The 23,687-nt window shown below is 42.1% G+C and overlaps 1 protein-coding gene across 1 annotated transcript in view; it reads left to right on the top strand.

The window, feature by feature from the left end:
- The window catches only part of LOC109912220 (EVI5-like protein), a 255,491-nt gene that overhangs the window by 52,071 nt on the left and 179,733 nt on the right, over positions 1-23,687 (top strand). Inside the window, exon 2 of the mRNA XM_048617851.1 lies at positions 22,421-22,592. Within this exon, the coding sequence (XP_048473808.1) occupies positions 22,465-22,592 (128 nt within the window). The 5' untranslated portion in view covers positions 22,421-22,464. The remainder of the gene's footprint in view (positions 1-22,420; positions 22,593-23,687) is intronic.

The raw sequence follows: 23,687 nt of genomic DNA on the forward strand, positions 1-23,687 counted from the left end.
ACCCACGCAAACATGGGGAGATTGTGCAAACTCCACACAGACAGTTGCCCGACGATTGAATTGAACCCGGCTCCCTGGCGCTGTGAGGCAGCAGTACTAACCACTGAGCCACCTTGCTGCCCCAAAGTTGTCATTTCGTCAGAATTGCAAACGCATTACTAGATGGAATTTATCTTCAGGTATTCAATTTAGTCATGTACAGATGGCTGGGAGATGCCTTGAGCTTTTCTGAAAGGCAAACAATGTATTGATCTGTTGTTGAGTGGCTGTAAATCTAATTAACTGAAATGTTTATTTCTACTTATCTTCAAAGCAGTTTGAATGTTGCATTTGTGGCCAAGATTATTGCAATCAATTTATAACCAGCAGGAGCACTGAACTAAATCAGAGGTTCCAGTTAATGCTTCACTGCCTCAGGTGAACATTTTGTTTGTTTTTGACATTTTGAGGAGAATACACTAAGTACTCTGTTTACTTGGGTGCTGTGTTGTCCCTGTTTATTCTCCAGGTTATGTGTTTTAACTTGACGTTATAGATTTAATCTGTCAAGTAGCAGCATACAATATGCTTCGGGAAGCAAGGATTCTTTGTTGAACCTTGTGCCTCACCACATTTATGTAGTCAATGGGTAGGTAAGACGCTCTAGATTGGTCTATAAGATATACTTACCGGAGTGATGATTCACCCAGCTCCAATGCCTGGTAGGAATGCCAAACTTGGCCATTGTGCTTCAGCAGACATCCCCAAATAAAAATTAAATCTGAGATGTTTAGGCGGCAGCATTTCCTTCCTGAGTCATCCTGTATCCAAAGGGTGATTGACAGATTATGCTGTGCATCAAAACATATCTTGCACTTCTGTAAAATGATTTTTGACATTTCAGAATGGACAGATGATCGATTAAAAGAGCCTCAAAACAACTGGTAGAACGTAGAACATGGAACTGTACAGCACAGGAATGGGCCCTTTGTCCGACAATGGTTGTGCCGAACATGGCACCAAATTAAACTAATCCCTTCTGCTTGCCCTTTGTCTCTATCCTTCCATTCCTTACGTATAAATTCCTACCAGTCTCTGCTTTAAAAAAAACTCGTCCCTCAGACCTCCTTTGAACTTCCCCCTCACCTTAAATGTGTGCCCCCTAGTTTTACCATTTCAACTCTGGGAAAATGATTCTGACCATCAACCCTGTCTATGCATCTCATAATTTTATACACTTCTATCAAATCTTCCCTCAGCCTCCGCTGCTCCAGAGAAAACAATGAGAGTTTTTCTAGCCTCTCCTTATAGCTCGTACCCTCTAATGCAGGCAGAGTCCTGGTAAACCTCTTCTGTACCCTCTCCAAAGCCTCCACATCTTTCTGTAATGTGGCAACCAGAACTGTTCATTGAAAAGACAATTGTCACAATCTCAAAGAATTTATAGTGTACTTCTAAGGATGGAATGTTTTATTTCAGGTCACGGAGACGAAATGGATCTGTTACCATTTCAACGCTCATAAATTGCAATGCAGTACAATTTTTTACCTGAGCTTGGACGCTCCTTTCGTATCTGCTGTGAAATTGTTTTTTTTTTTCATCCTTACTGTGAGTTATTTAATCTTTGGGTGCCTGTCCCCTTTTCAGGATAGAAGCAAGAACAGGTACAAACCTGAATCTCTCAATTTGTCATCATTCAAACATTTGATGTTGGTTGAGCTGATTGCATCATGGTCACTAAATTTAGCATGCTCCTTTTCCTCTCACCCACATTCCAGATGACACAACATTTTCATTTCTCAATTTTCTCCTCTGCTGAAGTTTTGTTGCTATAAGGCTCTGTACAGGCTGAGCAGTCTCCATTACCTCACCCATAGCTATTCACTCCAGTGAATTTTTGCAGTGAATGTACTGGTATAAAGGCCAAACATGCTCATTGTGCTTAAGCAGGTGTTCCCAAGTAAAAATTAAATCTGAGGTGTTTGGGTGGCAGCATTTCCTTCCTGAGTCATCCTGTGTCCAAAAAGTAACTAACAGATTATACTATAATACTTTATGTTCTTTGATTATGCTCAGATTATGCTCTTTGAGCTACTGCTCGAGTAGATTTTACTGGTGGTGGGAGAGGGTTTGTATCTTTTGTGGAGGGATGGGAGAAAGATGCCTTTCACAGCTAGGTGTAACAAGGTAGGCTCTGACATTGACCTCCCATCATGAGGTGTCACTGTTCTTGATCTGAGACCTGTGGTAAGTGTAATACCTCTGCCATTGACATCAGTTAATTCAACATTGATTAGTGGTTGATCCTAGATGTATTCTGGTCTGTTTCTCTACTAACTGCATATTTGGGTTTAAATCAGCACTTGGGTGATTATAAGTAATCTAGAATAATTTGTATCTCATTTATATTACTCCCACTCTGATCGAAGATACTGCATCCTATCCCTTTATGGAATATAGTAGTGATTTGTCTAAAGACCTAAGTGTCATGGTCCTGCAGCTTCCTCTTCTGATGCCTGTTGAAATTTTCAATTTCGATTAGCAATAGGAAAACAAAAATGAGGTGGTTTTCTGTGGTTCTCCTGGAGTGTTTAAAAGAGACACTCGACCTCATTCTCATTGAGTTCAAGCCCTACCACCATCACGACCAAGCACTCGCTGGTATAATCATTACCTAGGACTTGTAACCTGAGTGTGGGTACTCTTGCTACATCCTGCGGTGGCTCACAAAGGGACAGGTCACCTGTTTCATACTTTAAAGACTAATTGATGCAAATCTATTTAAATTGATTTTTGGCTGCAATCACCTAACTGTTAGGTTGTTGGAATAAACTGGTTTGCTTTCACTTTGAATAGCAGAGACACTTCATTACTTTACATTTATTACATTAAATATTTAGCAGGAGCTGTGTTCCACATTCAGATTTTAAAACAACCTGGGTGTGAAATGATGGAATTGTAGAGGAGGTAATGCCAAGTAAAACATCTCCACTTGTGATGGTATAAAATTGATGTTATACTTCACTGCTGACCTGTCTGGAGTGCTCATGAATTCCATGTATTTTAGTGCTTCATGATTTGATATCACAGGTACAGTATCCTACCTACATCACCCTCCAAAGCAGCTGTTAGTCACCTTCTATTAACTGGATATGTGGAGGAGTTTTACTGGTTCATGTTTGCCAACCTGAAAGTGACAGATGCTCAGTGTTGCACTGCAACATAAAATCTAAACTTAGCAATCTGAGTGAATTAATGACTTCATTACTGAGTCCCTGAAATGAGGAAATTCAGATTTCTGGAGGCTGAATAAATTGTATCAGTTTTTCCTTTTGTGTATAACTAGCTATTGCAATCACAGTTTGTAAGAAAATACAGTCTGGTTATTGGGGCTTTGTTGTTTAGAAACCAAGAGCAGAAACAGGCCATTCAGCCCTTTCAAGCCTGCTCTGGGCAGGATATGCTGACTCTGTATCTCAATGCCAAATTCCTGCTTTCTCTTTATAACCCCTCAATGCCTTTCAAATCTAAAAATGTATATATCTTTTTCTTGATTATGCTCAGTGACCTAGCCTCCACAGTCTTTGAGATTCACTATCCTGAGGGAAGAAATGTTTCCTCAGCTTATTCCTGAATGGTCCAGCCTGGATGCTCAGATTGTCCAAAAAACTGAAACAACTGCAGGTGCTAGAAATTACTGGGAAAACTAGGCAGCTCTGGCAGTATCTGTAGAGAGAAATCAGAATTGACTTAGTTAACTGACTTCTGAAAAAGGGTCACTGGACTTGGAACGTTAACTCTGATTTCTGTCTACAGATGCTGTCAGACCTGCGGAGTTTTTCCAGCAATTTCTGTTTTTGTTGCTGAGACTGTACCCTGATTCTAAACTCTGCAAGGGGAAACATCATCCCTGCATCTGGTCTGTCCAGCCCTGTTAGAATTTTATCCTGTCCTTAAACTCAGCCTATTTTCACTTATCTCTTCTTATAGAAAAGACCTGCTATCCCTGGTATCAGCCCTGGTGAACCTTCACTGCTTTCCTCCTTTCTTGAATATATCTTCTCTTGGATAAGGAGATCAAAGCTGCATGCAGTTTTCCAAGTGTGTCTAAACAAGGTGTGGTATAATTGCATTAAGACATCTTTGCTTCTGAACTCGAATTCTCTTGCATTGAAGGCCAAAATACCATTTGCCTTCCTATTTGCATGCTATATTGCCTGTTTAATTCCATTGACTGGGGTACGAGGGCATCCAGATTCTTTTATGCATTCATACTTTCCCTGTGTATTTAACATGGAAAATAGAGGCAGAAGTAGGCCATTTGACCCTTCAAGCGAACTCTGCTATTTAATATGATGATGGCTGATCATCCAACTCATTTACCATATTCTTGCTTTCTACCTATAACCTTTGATCCGTATGGCCACAAGACCTATATCTAATTATTCTAAATGTTTTGGGCTCAGCGGTTTTTCTGTGACAGATATTTCAACAGGCTCACCATTCTGTTGGTGAAGACATTTGTTCTCACTGCAGTCCTCAATGGCCAAGCTGTCACCCCTGGTTCTGGACTCCCTGGTCATCAGGAATTTCTGTCCTGCATTTACTCTGTGTCTAGTTACATTAGAATTTCCTAGGTTTCAATGAGATTCTTCCCCCATCACCCACCTCCTCCTGCATCTCCCCACCCACCCACCACCACCACCATTCTTCTAAACTCCACTAAGTATAGTCTTAACTGAGCCAGTAGCTCCTCTTCTCATCGCTTTCATCTCCATTCATTGACCAAGTTGCGTTCTTGTTCCTCTGGTACGCTTCCCATTTGCACATTTCATCTTCTCATCGCACTGGCAATTTATATCATCTCTGTTATCACCACAGTCACCAACACCATCGCACCTCCAGAGCATGGATTTACACAGATCGCTTTTATACTTGACTACACATTTTACACTTCCTCGCAATTGCAACCTATTTCATTACTGTGGCCTCAACAGTTCCAACTTGTCCCAGGAATCCGTATGGTAAACCTTTGTTGCACTCCCTCCATAGGCAGTACATCTATCCTCAGATAGGGAGACCAGACCTGTACACAATCATTGGAGAAGATCCTCAGGGATAGGATTTACTTCCATTTGGAAAAACATGGGCTTATTAGCGATAGACAGTATAGCTTTATGCAGGAAAGGTTGCCTATGTCAAAGTTGCTGATACAAAAGGTGAAGTCATGTAGGATCAGTGTGGGGGCGCCTAATGTTTGTTTGGAGGATAATGTAGGTGGCCTGATTCGTAAGTTTGCAGACTACTCAGATTGGGGGAGTTGTGGATAGTGAGGAGGATTGCTAAAGGACACAGCAGGATATAGATAGGCTAGAGACTTAAGCATAGGAATTGCAAATGGAGTTAAATCCAGACAAATGTGAGGTGATATATTTTGGAAAATCTAGTGCAGGAGGTATGCATGCAGTAAATGGCAGAACCCTTAGCAGCAGCAAAATGCAGAGGGATTTAGGTGTACAAGTGTACAGTTCCCTGAAAGTGGAGAGACAAGTGGTTAAGGTGGTCAAGAAGGCATACAGCCTTCATCAGTTAAGGCTTAGAGTATAAAAATTGGTAAGTCATGTTGCAGCTGTATAGAGGTCTAGGCCACATTTGAAATATTGTGGACAGTTCTAGGATGTGGAGGGTTTGGAGAGGATACAGAAATAGTTTACCAGGATTTTGCCTGGTTTGGTGGGTGTTAGCTATGAGAAGAGTTTGGATAAACTTGGATTGTTTTCACTTGAATGTCAAAGGATGAGGCGTGACCTGATAGAAGTTCACAAAATTGAGTGGCACGAATAGAATGGATGGTCAGAATCCTTTTCCTGGGGTAGAAATATCAATTACTAAGGGACATAAGTTTAAGGAAAATGGGGGTAAGTTTAAAGGAGATGAGAGGCAAGTTTTTTTCCACAAGGTGGTTAGTGCATGGAATGTGCTGCCAGAGGAGGTGGTGGATGCGGTTACAAAAGCAACGTTTAAGAGGCAGATATGAGTAGGCAGGGAATAAAGGGATAGCATAGAGGCAAAAGTTTTCTCATGTAGAAAGGCATCAAGTGTTGATGCAATCCTGGTGGGCCAAAGGACCTATTCCTGTGCTGTACTGTTCTTTGTTCCAGGCGTGGTCTCACCAAGGCCCTGTACAATGCAGTAAGACATCCTTACTCCTGTATTTGAATTCCCCTGCTGTGAAGACCAACATAACATTTGCCACCTGGTGCGCCTGCATGCTTACTTTCAGCCATAGTGTAAAAGAGCGCAGAGGTCCTGTTGCATCTTCCCTTTCCCAATCTATCAAGATTGCAGGTGATAATCTGCTTCCTGTTTTTGCTACCTGAGTGGATAACCTCACATTGTATTTCATCTACCATGTGTTTGCCAGCTCACTCAACTTGTTCAAATTGCACTGAAGCACCTTTTGCACACTTCTCACAGTTTACCCAACTTTGTGTTGTCTGCAAACTTGGACGTATTACTCCATCATCTAATATTATCTAAATCATTAATATACCTTGACAGTAGTTGGAGAAACACTCCCTGATCTTTGTGGTACCCCACGAGTTACTGGTTGCCACTCAAAAATACAGACTAATTCTGCAGTTTGGTTCCTCTCTGACCACCAGTTCCCTATCCATGTGCTTTAATTTTACGTGCTCATTTCTTATTTGAATCCTTATTGAAAGCCTTCTGGAAATCCAAGTAAACCACATCCATTTCCTATTGGAGGCCTGTGACAAGTGGTATGCCATCAGGATTGGTCCTGGTCCACTGCTTTTTGTCACTTTTATATAAATGGTTTGGATGTGAACATGGGACGTATGGTTAGTAAGTTTGCAGATAGGACCAAAATTGGTGTACTGGACAGCCAAGAAAGTTCCCTCAGAACAATGGGATCTTGATCAGATGAGCTGTTGGGCTAAGGAGTGGCAGATGGAGTTTAATTTAGATAGATGTGAGGTGCTGCATTTTGGAAAGGCAAATCAGGGCAGGACTTGTACACTTAATGGTAAGATTCTGGGGTGTGTTGCTGAACAGAAAGACCTCAGAGTGCATGTTCATAGTTTATTGAAAGTAGAGTCACGGGTAGATAGAATAGTGAAGAAGGCACTTGGTATGCTTGCCTTTTATTGATCAGTGCATTTAGTATGGGAGTTGGGAGGCCATGGTGCAATTGTACAGGACATTGGTTAGGCCATTTTTGGAATACTGCATTCAATTCTGGTCTCCCAGCTATAGGAAGGATGTTGTGAAACTTAAAAGGATTCTGAAAAGATTTACAAGGATGTTGCTAGGGTTGAAATGTTTGAGGTATTGGGAGAGGCTGAATAGGCTGGGGCTATTTTCCTCACAGCATCGGAGGCTGAGGGGTGACCTTAAAATCGTGAGGGTCATGAATAGAGTGAAAAGCCAAAGTCTGTTCCTTAGGGTAGAGGAGGCATATTTAAAAGTGATCTAAGGGGCAATTTTTTAATGCAGATGGTGCATGTATGGAATGATCTGCCAGGGGAAGTGATGGAGGCTAGTACAATTATTGCATTTAAAAGGCATCTGGATGGGTATACGAATAGGAAGGGTTTAGAGGGATATGGGGCAAATGGGCCTAGATTAATTTTGGATATCTGGTAGGCATGGACGATTTGGACTGAAGGGTCTGTTTCCATGCTATCCAGCTCTATAACTCTAAGTCATTAGCTCCCCCTTATCAACTCTACTAGTTACATATTTGAAAACTACCAGTGGATTTGTCAAGCGTATTATTTCCCTTTGGTAAATCCATGTTGACTCTGTCCAATATTGTCACTGTTTTCTAACGGTTGTTAAATAGTTTATAATGAAATCTAGTATTTTTGCCACTACTGATATTGGTTAACACGTCTATTTTTCTTTTCTCTACCCTTTTTTCAGTTGTGGGGTTACATTAACTACCTCCTAATCCATAGGAACTGTTCCAGCAGTCTGTAGAAGCTTGAAGGATAACCACCAATTCATCCACTATTTCTAGGGCCACTTCCTTACGTACTCTGGAATGTAGATTATCGGGCCCCAGGGTTTTATTGGTCTTTGATCCCATCAGTTTCTCCAAAATTGTTTCCCTACTAATATTCACCAGATCTGCGTTCCCAACATCTTTGGGACATTATTCATGTCCTCCTTTATGAAGATAGAACCAAAGTATGTGTTTAGAACAAAGAACAATACAGCACAGGAACAGGCTTTTCGGCCCTCCAAGCCTGCGCCGATACGTTTTACCCTTCCATTATAAAACTATCTTCACTTACAGGATCCCTATTCCTCTATTCCCTTCCTATTCATGTATTTGTTCAGGTGCTTCTTGAATGCTACTATTTCGTCTGCTTCCACCACCACCTCTGGCAGCATGTTCCAGGCACTATCCACCGCTTGTGTGGAAAAACGTGCCTTGCATATCTCTTTTAAACTACCCCCTCCCCAACCCCACCTGGCACCTTAAACCTGTGTCCCCTTGTAATTGACCCCTCCGGCCTGGAAGAAGCCTCATACTTTTTACTCTATCCATGCTGTTCACAATCTTTTTAAACTTCTATCAGGTCGCCCCTCAACCTTCTGTGTTCCAGTGAAAACAAATCCACTCTATCCAGTCTTTCTTCATAGCTAAAATTCCCCATACCAGGCAACATTCTGGTAAACCTTTTTCTGTACCCTCTCCAAAGCATCCACATCCTTCTCGTTCTGACCAGAATGTAAGTATTCCAAGTGTGGCCTAACTGAAGTTCTATAAAGCTGCAGCATAACTTGCCTATGTTTATGCTTTCCAATGAAGACAAGCATGCCATAGGCCTTTTTTACAACCTTATCTACCTGCGCTGCCACCTTTATGATCTATGGACCTGCACATCCCGATCCCTCTGCATATCAATACTCCTCAGGGTTCTGCCATTCACTGTATCATTTCCACCGCTACCTGACCTTCCAAAATGCATCACCTCACATTTGTCCGGATTAAACACCATCTGCCATTTTTCTGCCCATGCCTCCAACTAATCTATATTCTGCCATATTCTGACAATCCTCCTCACTCTCTCTACAACAGTACCAATCTTTGTATTATCCACAAGCTTACTAATTAGACCAGCTAAATTTTCCTCCAAATCATTTATGTAGACTACGAACAGCAGAGGTCCTAGCACTGATCCCTGTGGAACACCAGTAGTCATAACCTTCCATTTGGAAAAGGATCCTTCCATCGCTACCCTCTGCCAGTTAATTTTAATTGGTTTGCCTTCTCTTTGTTTCCCAATAAAATTTCACCTATTTCCGACTGTAAGGTGCCTTCGTTTGTCTTCGATAATCTTTTTCCTTTCATGTACCTATGGAAGCTTTTACATTCCCTGTAAGCTTACTCTCATACTGTTTTCCCCCTTATAATCAATCTCTTTGCCCTCTTTCACTGAAATCTAAACTGATCTTAATTCTTATGTCTGCTGCTCTTTATTTTTTTGGCCAGTTTCCCTTTCCTGACACAATTCCTAATTTCTGTTCTCAGCTATTGTTTGGCCACTTTTCCCATCTTATTTTTGTGCCTGCCAGGAATGCACAATTGTTGCATTTGTTGTGTATACACTTTAAATGTTTGCCATGCCTATCCACCACCATTCCTTTTAAGTAATATTCCTCAATTTATCATAGCCAACTTGCCTCTTATGCTATTTAAACAATACTCTAACTTTGCTTTTCAGTCCGCAGTGTATAACTCCCTTTTAGCTACGTTACATTGCATCTTCCATGTGTTTGCCCATACACTCAACTTATTTAGATTGCCCTGAAGGTTCTTTGCAACATCCTCCCAACCAGTTTTGCGCCAATTTTATTGAATCCTGCTTCTGGTATAGTGACTGTGGCATTTGATTGAATTCTGTCTTTGATATAGTACTGAATTTATCCTGGTTCTGTGGAGTTTTGAATTGAATTTGCTTTATAGTCACATACTCATCCAAGTACAGTGAAGCATTTACAAGTCGCCCCTTACGCTACCATCTTAGGTGTAAAGGTACCTATGTACAGACTCTTCAGTTTTGTGATCTGGGAGGCCAGTGTAAACTGGCAGAATATTGTGTGTGTGTAGACATGGCAAATTGTGAAAATGCTTATGATTAACAGGCATAGTAGGAACTGCAGATGCTGGAGAATCTGAGATAACAAGGTGTAGAGCTGGATGAACACAGCAGGCCAAGCAGCATCAGAGGAGCAGGAAGGCTGAGGTTTTGGGCTTAGACCCTTCTTCAGAAAAACGGTCTAGGCCCGAAACGTCAACCTTCCTGCTCCTCTGATGCTGCTTGGCCTGCTGTGTTCATCCAGCTCTACACCTTGTTATCTATGATTAACAGGCAGGCAGCTTTGATTTTGTGATGCTGATTCGATAGCTTCTGTTAATCTTTGGCTATGAATGAGCATTGCCTAAATATTGAAACTGCTCAGGTATGTTATTGGAGATGCGGTTTCATGCTATATTGTAGCTCCATGATTTTGCCTTCAACTCACAAAGGCAAATGAATGCATTGGCTTCAGAACTTCATCTGAACTCTTGGGCCAAGTGAAGATAGAATATATAGGCAACTGTGCTCTCACTTTGGCATTAATCTGCGTTGCAATGCACCGAATTTACTCTGCTGTGACAGTGGCAGTTGTTTGGGTAGTTTCTTCATTAGTCGGTGCCAGTCCTGAGATAAGAATATCATTAAGGTAGGTTGAAAATTTGTTCCTATTAGCTGATAGTGGCAGGCACATTTTTAAGGTTTTTGGGCAAGATCAGAGGACAATGTGATTAAGAACTTTTTGCACAGCAAGCAGCAAAGCACTGGAAATGCCTGCTTGCAATGGGTGGATGTTGTCAACAATTAGAAAAGAAATTGAATGGGCACTTGAAGGAAATAAACTTGCAGGGGTGGGACTGATCTGATTGCTTTGTAGAGAGCTAACTTAAATTCAATGGGTCAAATAACCTCTGTGCTGTTCTGACTCATTGACGAGAGCTAAAAAAATGATACCAGGCAAAGTCAGAGTGGACAGAATGAATGCAGGTGGGAAGTTATCAAGTATGTAATAGTTAAATCCATCCCACCAGCAGCACTGATTAGCAGCCACTTTGTAGAATTTGTTTGAACGAGCAAGCTCTTTCAAAGTGCAACACTCTTTCTCAGCAGGCCTTTTTTTTGCATGTACATGATTACCATCATAATCTTATAAACATCACCTGACCCAAAATATCTGAAACATGTTCAAATCAGCTAGTGTATTCTGTCCAAAGTCACCAGACACAGTTAAGATCAGAAATCGCACAACACCAGGTTATAGTCCAAAAGGTTTATTTGAAATAAACCTGTTGGACTATAACCTGGTGTCGTGTGATTTCTGACCTTGTCCACCCCAGTTCAACACCAGCACCCCCACATCAGACATAGTTAATATCGGCATAATGTGTGTGTTTGAGATCCTCTTTCTCTGGTCATGACAGTCTTAATGGCCCAGAATCTGGAGACTTCCTTCAGCACCCCTATAGCAATCTGGTGGATTGACAGCACTGAAACAGCAGCAATTGTCTTGTCCAATCCACTGTTTCTCTGTCCTTTCCAGCTGTGTTACACATGTAGTACAGTCTTAGCTCCATTCTCAAAGACCCACAAGGATATGTCTTGAATTTTCAAATGGAAAACTGATCCATTCAGAGAAAAAATTGCCTTTTCCCCCACAAATTCTTGGTGTGTGAACACTACTACAATTAGCCTGTAGATTATATGCGTACCCCTCTGCAGGAGCTGTTAAGATAATCCCACTCCCTTGCTCGCTCTTCATAGTCCTGCATATTTTTTCACTTTGTGTTAATCCAGTGCCCTCTGAAACTCCATTGAATCTGCCTCCGCTGCCGTTTTGGGCAGTGCATAACAAATCCTAACAACTCACTGTGTTAAGCAGGTTTCCATCAGATACTACCTTTGCAAGTCACCCATTTTGGCATACTCTGGTTCTCACCACTTCCTCGAGTGGGAAATGATGGAGGCAGTGGTGTACTGGTTGTCATTGGACTCATAATCCAGAGAACCAGACTAGGGTCTGAATCTCTCTATGGCAAGTGGTGAAATTCAAATCCAGCTAATAAATCAAATTAAAAGTAGTTTAATGATCGTGAAACCATTGTAGAATGTTGCAAAAACCCATCTGGTGCATGAATGTCTTTTAAGTGGTTAACACTGCTGCCTCAGCGCCAGGGACCCGGGTTCAATTCCACCCTCGGGCGACTGTTTGTGTGGAGTTTACACATTCTCCCCATGTCTGAGAGTTTCCTCCGGGTGCTCCAGTTTCCTCCCACATCCCAAAGATGTGCAGGTTAGGTGGATTGGCCATGCTAAATTGTCCATAGTGTTCAGGGATATGTAGCTTGGGTAGATTATTGGGGGGATTGGTCTGGGTGGGATGTTCCGAGGGTCGGTGTGGACTTGTTGGGCTGAAGGGCCTGCTTCCACACTGTAGGGATTCTATGTCAATTGAAATCTGTCCCTACCTGGTCTAGTCTATATGGACTATAGACCCACGGCAATTGGCTGACTCTTAACTGTCCTGTGACTTGATTCAGGACAATTGAGGATGGGCAATAATTGCTGACTTAGCCAGCAATGCCCACTTTCCATGAAATAACTTCCAAAAAAAAATCTATCTGTGTGAGATGAATCATAAATTTGAACACTTGTCAAAACCTTTCTCAACCTTTGAGTTTTTTTATTTGTTCATGGATTGTGGGCACCACTTGCTATGTCAGCTTTTATTGCCCATCTCTAATTGCTCAGAATCCTCCACTTCTCTGAATTGACTCCAAGCAATTAAGAGTCAACCATTATTGCTGTTGGTCTGGGGTCACGTAAGGCAGGCAGATTTCATTCCCTAACAGGCAGTGATCCAGATGGTTTTACAACCCCAGAATCTCTAATCGGCCAATGAGAATGGAGTCCCTTATTCATGGAACCAATCCTTGTAACTCTTTTCTGCATTTCATAGTAACTTCCTGCTTCTATATTCTTTGCCTCATCGAACGTATCCTTGTTTGGCAATTGCTCCCTTTTTAATAAAATCTTGCTTGGTGCATGTTGTCAGACATGTTTGACAATGTTAAAATAATGATCCCCTTAACCTATTTCACTGATACTTTGGGACATCTGGAGGGTGAGAGAGAGAATCGATGGAAGTTCGTTATTTCTACTTTGCGGTTTAATTGTTACAAATTGAACAATGCAGTGGAAGAACTAGGAGCAGGAGTAGACAATTCCCTTTAGCCTAGTCCACCATTTGATAGGATTATAGTGGATTTCATCTAGGCCCCTTTCCACTTTCCTGTAGTGATTGTAACAAGGCCATTCAGGTAGACCTCTGATTTGCCTGATTGGACCAGATTAACCGCCTCAATCAGGGAGGCCTGACTGAAAGAAAAGGAGTGTCAGACATCCTGTTCACTCGGGGAGCTGGCTCTGAGGGGGTTCAGTGTCAAGGACTCTCCGTGTGTAAATAAAGGGTGACTTGGTGGCAGGATACCGACCTCTTGAGTTGTTTGTGGCCACAAGAGAAAAGCACACTCCTGAAGAAATTTGCTCACAACAGCCGTCTTTGAGTTGGGGGTAAGGATTTCTGATATCGTGCTGTTATTTGTGAAGCTCGAGTCATTTAATCCTGCCATCGATGACTGGGCGCAGCACATGGAAAGAATGTGTTTGATTTTCATCTGCCCGGAAAAACTGAGTATTTATTCTGACAACTTGTGGACCCAAACTTTTTTCATTTTATTAGGAGCCTAACTTTCCCTCAGCTACCAAATACTATAAAAAAACCTTTCAAGAGCTGACAGTTTTAATTAAGGAGCATTATGATTGCAAGCCACCTCTAATTCTGAGACACTATCAGTTTTACTCGGCAATTCGAGAACCGGGCAATCCATATGGAAATTTTTGACTGGGTTAAGATAACTGGCAGAGGCATGTGACTTTGGTTTAATTCTTAATGAAATGCTGAGACACCATTTGGTATGTGGGATTAATGATGTAACTAGGCAAAAGTGCCGACGAGCTGAAGCCCACCTAGCTTTATCATTGAAAAATGCAGCAAGTGGAACATGTGAGTTGCAGGGTATGTGGATGTGCAGGGTATGAGCTTGGGGAACACCACTTAAGTAAAAACAATTGCGTAGCCTTACTTGGGATATCTCCTGAACAGAGTGACTTGAGGTTAGCCCACGGCAAAACCCCAAAACAAAGCCAAGCCTCAGCCAAACAGTTAAAGTTTTCTTTAGGATCCAGGCCATCAAACCATTGTAGATGTTGCCAGTATGCAGACTCAAGACAGCAAAAGAATCCCAATGGACCAAAATTGAGTAAGAGAGCTCAGGCCAATATACAGGAGAGTGCACACCCTGGAAAGTCCACCTGCATCTGGTTTGAAACAGTTAAATTGCTTAACAATATCCAAATCAAAACCAGTCAAAATAACTGTCTGGTTAAACAGTTACCTGGTTCTAATGGAGGTCGGTACTGGTGCGGCCGTTGGACTGGTCACAGAACTAGTTTTCAACAAAATTCGCTCCAGACTCTAACCTTTAAGTTTGCACAAGACCTTAGCTAGATGGCGAACCTTTACGAATTAAGGGTGCAACTTTGGTTCCAGTCTCCTATGCGAAGCAGCTGGCTTTGTTATCACTAATTCTAGTAAAAGGCTAGGGCTCAAACTTGAGGAGGCAAAATTGGTTGAGAAATATTCACCTAGATTGGCTCAACATTTTTCGTTTAGAAAATGGCTGCTGGAGTGAAGTCCCAATTAACTAGCCAGAACATTGTCAGGAACATCTAGAGACCAGCAAAGGAGCCATGGCCAACTTGCATGTTGGCCAGGAAGCAATTCTGTGACTCTGCAGGCCCACTCAGTGTCATTTGCTTTGCAGGCAAAAGTACGGGTAGAAATTAGAGGGCTGGAAAGCAAAAGAATCATCAACCAATTAGTGTGTCAAATGGGCAGCACCGGTCGTACTGATTGTTTAGCCTGATGGGTTGGTTTGCCTTTGTGGGGATTTTCAACAAATAGTAAACTGCTCTTTGCAGCTGGATTGATGCCCAGTCCCTTGCATAGAGGACTTGTGTACAAAGCTGGCAGAGGGGCTGTCCTTAACAAAGCTTAACATGAGCCATGCATACTTGCAGTTGTGGTTAAATGAGGATTCCCTGAAGTATGCTACAATTAGTCCCCATAAAGGTTTGTACCAATTTATGAGACTGCCATTTGGGGTATCATCATTCTGAAATTTTTCAATGATTGCAAACATTTTACAAGGTCTACCCAAGTTGGTATTTATGCAGGGAAGACCAAGAAGGAGCACTTGGAGAACTTGGACGTAGTCCTTAGGTGTTTCTCCCAGGCAGGAGTATGCCTTGGAAAGGAAAAGTGTGTTGTTCCAGGCACCCCAAGTGACCTACTTGGGCTACAGAGTTGACATGACCGGGTTACACCCATTAGAAGATAAAGTGAGGGCAATCAAAGGGGCCCCAGCTCCCACGTCTGTACCAGAGCTTAGGTCTTTCCTTGGGCTGGTGAATTATTACGGAAAGTTCATACATAACCTGGTCTCTGTCCTGGCACCCCCTTGCATCAGCTTTTTAAAAAAAAGAAATGCCCTGGAAATGGTCGCATAGCCAAGCCATAGCTTTCACGGAAGGGAAGAAATAGCTATCATCCTCCCCGGTGTTGGCACACTACGATCCCAAGCGAGACCTGGTATTGACATGTGATGCCTCCCCAAATGGCATTGGTGTAGTATTAGCTCGTAGATGGCCCATTGGAGAGGAACATCCAATAGGGTATGCATCCAAGACTTTGGCTAATGCAGAGTGTAAATACACCCAGATAGAGAAGGAAGGTTGAGCAGTCATGTTTGGAGTTAGGAAGTTCAACCAATACCTTTACAGATGTAAATTTGCAATAATAATAGACCACAAACTCCTACTAGGTCTACTTAAAGAGGACACGGCAGTGCCGCCCATAACTTCAGGCCAAATTCAGCGGTGGGTTCTCATACTAACTGCATATGATTACACCATCCAGGAGGCCAAGTAGCAAATGCAGGTGCATTGAGGTGTTTTCCACTGACAGATACACTGCAGGTGGTTTTGCCACTGGAAGAGTCGCGCTTCCAGTCACTATTGACAAGATCAGACTTTGAACGCAGAAAGATCTGGTCCTTGCAAAACTGAAATAGCTCGTGGTGATAGAGGAAACAAAAGGGCTGTCACAACCAGAATTGAAACGTTTTTGGACACAGATCAGATCGCAAAGGATGGCATATTATTTATGGAGAGCGAGAGTGATTGTCTTGAGCAAAGGTTGCGATCAGATACTAGCTGAACTCTATCATGGTCATCCAAAGGTTTCCAAAATGAAGATGTTGACGAGAAGTTATGTCTGGTGGTCGGGATTGGATGCACACATAGCTGTGATAATAGGGCAGTGCCAGCAGCTCTCCCATTGGAATGGCCGGGTCAACGCCAGGCTCGGTTACGTGTCGACTATGCAGGTGCTTTGATGGGCTGTGTTCTTAGTCATTGTGGACACCAAACGAAAGTAGCTGGGTGTGCATAGAATTTATTCATCAAACAGAGGGCAACAGTAGAAAAACTGTCCGCATCTTTTGCAATACATCGATGTCTGGATTTGTTGGTCAGAGATAACGGGCCACCATTTACCAGCAAGGAATTTGAGTATTTCCTAAAGTGGAATGGCATTCGACATAAAAGGACAGCTCCATACCTTCCGTCATCCAATGGTCTGACAGAAAGAGGAGTCCAAACTATAACTTAATAAATCTCCTCTCATTCTTCTAAATTCCAGAAAATATTGGTCTAAACTGCTCAATCTCTCAAGACATTATAAACTACTTAAAACTCAATGCATACGAGCCCATTAGTTTATAATGGGAGACGATGGTGTAATGGTGTTATCGCTGGACTGTTAACCCAGAGACTGCAATAATGTTTTGGGGACTCTGGTTCAAATCTCGCCACAGCAGATGTTGGGATTTGAATTCAATTAAAAAGTCTGGAATTAAGAATCTAATGATGACTATGAACCCATTGCCAATTGTTGGAAAAGCCCCATCTGGTTCACTATATCCTTTAGGAAAGAAAACTGCCATCCTTACATGGTCTGTCCTATGTGTGACTCCTGACACACAACAATGTTGTTTACTCTTAACTGCCGTCTTAATAAATGCTGGCCTAGCCAGTGACATGAAGAAAAAAGATTAAGGTTTATTGTGACTGGGGCTGGTGAGATTTGAACTAGACCTTCTGGCTCAGCGATAGGGACAGTACCACTGGTAGAAGAATCCTTCAAACAGCTGAATACTACTTCAGGAAGTAACCCTTGCAATCATGGAAACAAATCCAGATTTCCTGTGTGAGAAGTGGTGACTATACCAGTGAGGAACCTAACATGCATTATAATTATGCAAGTAGCTTTTTCCCAGGGATGGGGAATTGAAAACTAAAGGGCATAGGTTTAAGGTGAGAGGGGAAAGTTTTTAGAAGGACCTGAGGGGCAAATTCTTCATGCAGAGAGTACTGCGTATATGGAATGGGCTGCCAGAGAAAGTGGTTAAGGCAGGTACAATAGCAACATTCCAAAAACATTTGGATAGGTACATGGATGAGAAGGGGTTAGAGGGATATGTACCAAATGCAGTCACTTGGAACTGGCTGAGTGGACATCATGATCAGCATGGACCAGTTTGGGTTGAAGGGCCTGTTTCCATGCTGTATTAGTCTATGACTCTAAATTGCCCAAATCATTGCACAGGGTAACCATTGTTGTGCAAAGCTGACTTGGGGAATAAAATGAACAGTATAGAATGCAGTGGAAAGTAGGTTAGCACATCAATTGCTGACTTTACTAGAGGAGTCTGCTTTCTCTTTTTAACTCGGTCATATGCTTTCCTCAAGGGCGAAAATCAATAGTGAGCTAGCTCAAGTGTATCTTACAAGGGGTTTTGCCTCAAGCCATAGTTGAGAGTTTAATTCCATCGTTCAGTTGTTTTCTTGGTTTCAGTGTGTCTACAGCGAGCTTATTGATTTGCCTTTGTCTGGGAATATAATTTATTCCTTATTTTAAATCACTGGAGAGGTTTAAATATTGATGGATCTTGGCATTTTTATTTTAAAAATCACCTCAACAAAGCTAGTGAATCTCCTCACAGAGCTTAGATTGTTTTAAATGTCTGCTCACCTTTCATTAAAAGATAGTAGAGCGCAGAATCATTGCTAGGTTAGTGCAAAGGTATCTAAAATGCTCCTTGCTAACAGCAGCTGAAAACACAATATCAGGTTTGCATGTCAATGGTGTACCTCACCGGCTCTCAGTTCTGCTGCCATCCCTGGCTGGTCACACTGCTTAGCTAATACCCTGCTCGGGTTGAGCAGAAGTTGAATCCCAACTGAAAAAGCAAAGTTCTGCTTCAGCCCATTGGCTGCTTTTTCATTCTTGACTTTGATACCTTGGGTTTGATGATTCCAGTGCCCTCCTGCTCAGCCTCTCATTTTTCATTCCCTGCAGGTTAAAACTTGTCCAAATCCATTTCCTGACTCGCCCCAAGTCCTGTTTGCCTGTCTCTATGCTCATGGAATTACACTGGCTGCCATTTGGGAGTGTTATCATTGTTAAATTCCAAAACACAGGAGAATTTTAAACAATGATGTTGTCTCTATGTACCTCCAACCTCAAATTTCTATGCTTGTCCATTTCTAAACACTTTTGCACATCCCTGACTTTTCTAATTGTTGCACTGTTATCAGACGTACTTTACTAGGCCCTAGAATTCCCCTGCTGCGCTGTCAGCCATGGGCATTCTCCTCCTTCAATACACTCCTTGAATCTCTCTGACCAAGCTTTTGAGCGGACCCTGATAACTCCTCATTTTATTCTGTAAATTTATGAACACAACTTAGAAAGTCCTTGCAACATTTTACTCTGTTAAATGTACTATATGAATGCAAGTTGTTGTTCATTGTGCCCTGGACTTAATCAGAACAACTTCTTTTTGTCTAAAAATGACTTGGAGACTGCCTGAGGATTAGACCTTGTGTATCTCATCATTATAGTTTAAAACAGTGTTTCATCCATTGTTTCAAAGCAGTGTATGCTCAGTTCTCCTTTTTGAAATTAATGATTCTATTTTAATGGTGCCGATTAAGGCAGCTTGTTAGTCAGGATATCGAGTAGTTTAAAAAACAGAAATTGCTGGAAAAACTCAGGTCTGGTAGCATCTGTGGAGAGAAATCAGTCAGCATTTTGGATCCAGTGACCCTTCCTCAGAACTGGATCCAAAACGTTAACTCTGATTTCTCTGCACAAATGCTGCTAGATATGCTGAGCTTTATCAGCAATTGGTTTTTGTTTCTGATTTCCAGCATTCGCAGTTCTTTTGGGTTTGTTTTCTCAGTAGTACCCTGTTCTTCATTGTTGGCATGGAATCTTTAACATGAATGGCTAGAGCAGGCATCTTGGGCCTTGATTTGACTGCCCTGTTGGAGAGAGGTTGTCGTGTAAAGCCAAGAAATCTTGCCTTCCTAAATGCAAAAATAAAGTAGTTTCCTGACAAAGGAGTAGTCGGATTGACTAACTTGGCTGTCTCTTGGGTGGAGAACTATAAAACACCTGCAGCCCAGGCTCAATTTTTCTTCTGTGAGAAGACTCCATGGTGGGTGTGTGGGTGCTTGGATGGGCAGGGAAAAGACCATGTGGTAGAGTTACGTGGCATAGGATGGATTGATTGCAGGTTTTTTCAGGTGCAGGGCGAAAGAGTGGTTCTAAGAACCTAGTAAATGTGTAGGTGTTAGTACTGAGGGAGTTAACTGCGATTGGGATGTAGAGATTGTTGAATTAGAATGAGGGAAGGTTAGAGTTTAAATTTAATTGTTGGGTCTGGAGGTAACTCCTGTTCTGTCCACTAGCAATGCAATATAGGCACATACTTTCTGGATTCCAACCTTCTCACTCCCTTTTTCTTGCTGGGTTTCCTGAGGCCTGAGAGCTTGAAATTCAAATCACTCTTTAAGTGAGATAACAAGGTGTAGAGCTGGATGAACACAGCAGGCCAAGCAGCATCAGAGGAGCAGGAAAGCTGATGTTTCGGGTCTGGACCCTTCTTCAGAAATGATGGTAGTTGGGGAAATGTCGGTTTATATGCAAAAGATAGGATGGAGGAGGGGGTAAGGAGTAAATTATAGGTGGGGATAGAGCCCAAGAGACAGGAGAACAGGTGTCAAAGGAGTGGACAGCTAGGAGGACATGGGAGAGCTTATGCCCTAAAGATGTTGAACTCTATACAATCCAGAAGGCTGCAGGATTTCGAAGCAGAAAATGAGGTGCTGTTCTCCCAACTTGCACTGAGCTTCGCTGGAGCACTGCAACAAGCCTGAGGCAAATGCTGGCCAGGGAACAGGGTGGTGTATTGAAGTGGCAAGTGACTGGAAGTTCAGGGTCTTTTTTGCGGACAGAATGTAGCCTGTGCAAGACATTCATCTAGGCTGACAATGCGGTGCTCGGCTGATGGAGGTTCTACCCTGCTGACTTGTAGTTTTGGCAGAGATGGACAAAGATTGGGTAATAAAACCTCTTCAGGAGATCGCACTCACGCTTAAATCTTTAAGAAAGATCAATTGAGGTTTTATTACCCACTCTTTGCCCAATCAATGCAGCAGCTCTGTGCTGGCACTTCCCAGCACTAATTTGATTAGCACTACTCGCTGCTTTTTTTGCACATGACTGCACATTCTCTTTTACGTGTTTATCAAAGTTTCTGTGAAAGCTACCATCGAGTCTGTTTTCACCTTCCTAACAGTATTCCAAAGCCTAATAATGTGTACCCCTCCACCCTGCCCCTGTCAGAAGGGTTGTATATGTTCCTCTGTCTCACTCCTGCCAATGAGGAGGTTGGCTCAAACCTGGTAAGGTACAATGTCATAAAAGTCCTATGACGCTATTTCAAAGCAAATGCGAGGCTGATCTCCCTGATGACCTGGTTAATATTTATCCTTCAGTCAATGCCTCGCAGTTTCTGATAATCATATTGCTATGCACAAATTAAGCTGCTGTTTTTCTTTTTTGTTGATGGGATGTGGGCATCACTGACTAGGCCAGTATTTGTTGCCCTTCCCTAATTGCCCTGTAGAAGGTGGTTGTGAAGTTCTCAAACCACTGCAGTCCTTAAGGTGTAAGAACATCCACAGTGCTGTTACGGAGGAAGTTTCAGGACTTTGGCCCAGTGACAGTGAAGGAATATAATTCCAGATCATGGTGGTGAGTCATCTGGAGGGGAAACTGCAGATGCTGGTGTTCCCTTGCCTCTGCTGCCCTTGTCCTTCCAGGTGGTAAAGGTTGTAGATTTGAAATGTAATGGTGATGGAGTCTTGAGTTACTCAAGTGCAACTTATGGATGGTGCACACTACTGCCACTGATGTGCAGTGTACATTGAAGGTGGTGGAAGCGTTGCCAATTAACAGGGCTTCTGAATGGTGTCAAGTGTTAAAGCTGCACCCATTCAAACAAGTGCAGAGTATTCCACCACACTCCTGCCACCCATCATCCACAAGGCACAAGTTAGAAGATATATTGCTCCCTTCAGAATTCCTGGCCTCTGACTTGCTGTTGTAGCTTCAATATTTATTTGGCTGGCCAATGGTAACCTTCAGGGAAGTTGATAGTGGGTGATTAGGTGAAGGAGAGATAGTTAGATTCCTTCTTGGAAATGGTGATTGCCTGGCACAAGGGTAGCACAAATGTTACTTATCACTTTTTCAGCCTAAATAAAATTGGATGTTGTCCAGGTCTTGCTTTGTATGGACATGGACAACTTCATTATCTTTTTGTGCATTGCAGCATTAAATATACTTTAATTGCTTTCAATGAATGTCGTTCTGAGGATAAGGTTGTGCAACACATTACGAAGTAACGTACTTGTCTTGTCTAGTCTATTCAAGAAATCTAATAATTAAACTAATTTTGGAATGGTGTACATCTCTTTTGCTTTGGTGTAAACTGCTTGATCCTTGTGAAACTGTGGATTAAATAAAAACTGAAAGAACTGCTGATGCTGTAAATCGGATACAAAAACAGAAGTTGCTGGAAAAGCTCAGCAGGTCTGGCAGCATCTGTGAAGAGAAATCCGAGTTAATGTTTCGGGCCTGGTGACCCTTCTGCAGAACTCACTGGACCTGGAACATTGACTCTGATTTCTGTTCGTAGATGTTGCCAAACCTGCAGAGCTTTTCCAGCAACTTCTGTTTTTGTTGCAGATTAAATATAATTGTTAACGTTCAGCTCTCTCTTCTTCCTCTCTCTTAGATAATATAAATTTTGCTGCTGTACAGTGCATCACCTTCTGATGGATGAAGACCCTAACGCTGCAAAGCCTTGTTCCCATGGCGAGTCCTGCGATCAGTCCTGACTCTTCCTCTTCTGATAACCTCAGTCCAGATGAGCTGGAACTTCTAGCAAAGTTAGAGGAGCAAAACAGGTGAGGAGTGTCAGTAGCAGCACACAAGATGGTGACATTGTAGTATGGGTCCACTTAATGCTGTAATTTAATCAGAGCTGTTACCTGACCTAGCTATGCTAACTATTTGGTGAAGTATGTGGCTTGAGTCTTCATTTCTTGTCAAACTGTTGATTGTAAAGCATGGAATAAAGGGCAGTCTGATTGCTTCAATAGAGGCCTATATCTGGGGATTCATTTCCCAGCCATAGTAGGTACTTTGCACTTTCTTGTGGTCAATGTTACTAGATTGGGTGTGGAATAAAATGCAAAGTGTTTGTGTTGTTCATAATTTTTGGTGTGTTTCCTTAAAGGTGAACATACCAGTAAGGGTGACTGCCCCATGACGTCATGGCCACTTCTATCTGGTCATGAGGTCTCATTCTGTGATTTATGTTATGGTTCACTAAGGAGAATGAATGAATAAATTTTCATCAATTTGAAACAGAGTTGCTTTCCAATAATAAAACATCAGGGACTTTAAGATGGAAAGCAAAAATATAATTGTGAAAGTCTGACATTGTTATGGAAAATAATTTAAAGTCCTGAAAGGAGGCACCCAGTGCTGGTTCAGAAGAGAACTGGCTCATGTCAATAACCTGCATGATAGCGAAGAACTGAAAGTGTGGTCAGACTATTTGATAGGTGCAGCATTTTTCAGTTCAAGCATAGAAAATATAGGTGAGAAAAATGAGGGAAGCGATTGAAGTGTGCTTGCAGTGGTCAAATGTATGTGCGGTTGGTTAATGTTAATGAATATTTCGATTGGAGGCTGCACATAAGGTGGTAGTTTTGGGAGATGGATGGAGAATTGATGGTAAGAGAGGTATGCAGTGACATCCTCACATTTGATGACCAAATGTCTTTAATTCTTGCTGTGTGCCTAGCATAGTCCAGCATTACCTCCTGGCGTCTCTAATGACCTTACGGAGGTGGTATCTGGATTTCCGGTAAAAGGTCAGGGTCATCTGACCTGTCTGTTTCCGTGCTGTATGACTATCACTCTGGTTTAATTGCAACTATGTCAATTCCTATAAAAATAGGAATAGAACCAGTTATACTTACTAGTGTGGCCTA

This window comes from Rhincodon typus, chromosome 38, assembly GCF_021869965.1.
Source record: "Rhincodon typus isolate 14 chromosome 38, sRhiTyp1.1, whole genome shotgun sequence".
NCBI lineage: Eukaryota > Metazoa > Chordata > Chondrichthyes > Orectolobiformes > Rhincodontidae > Rhincodon > Rhincodon typus.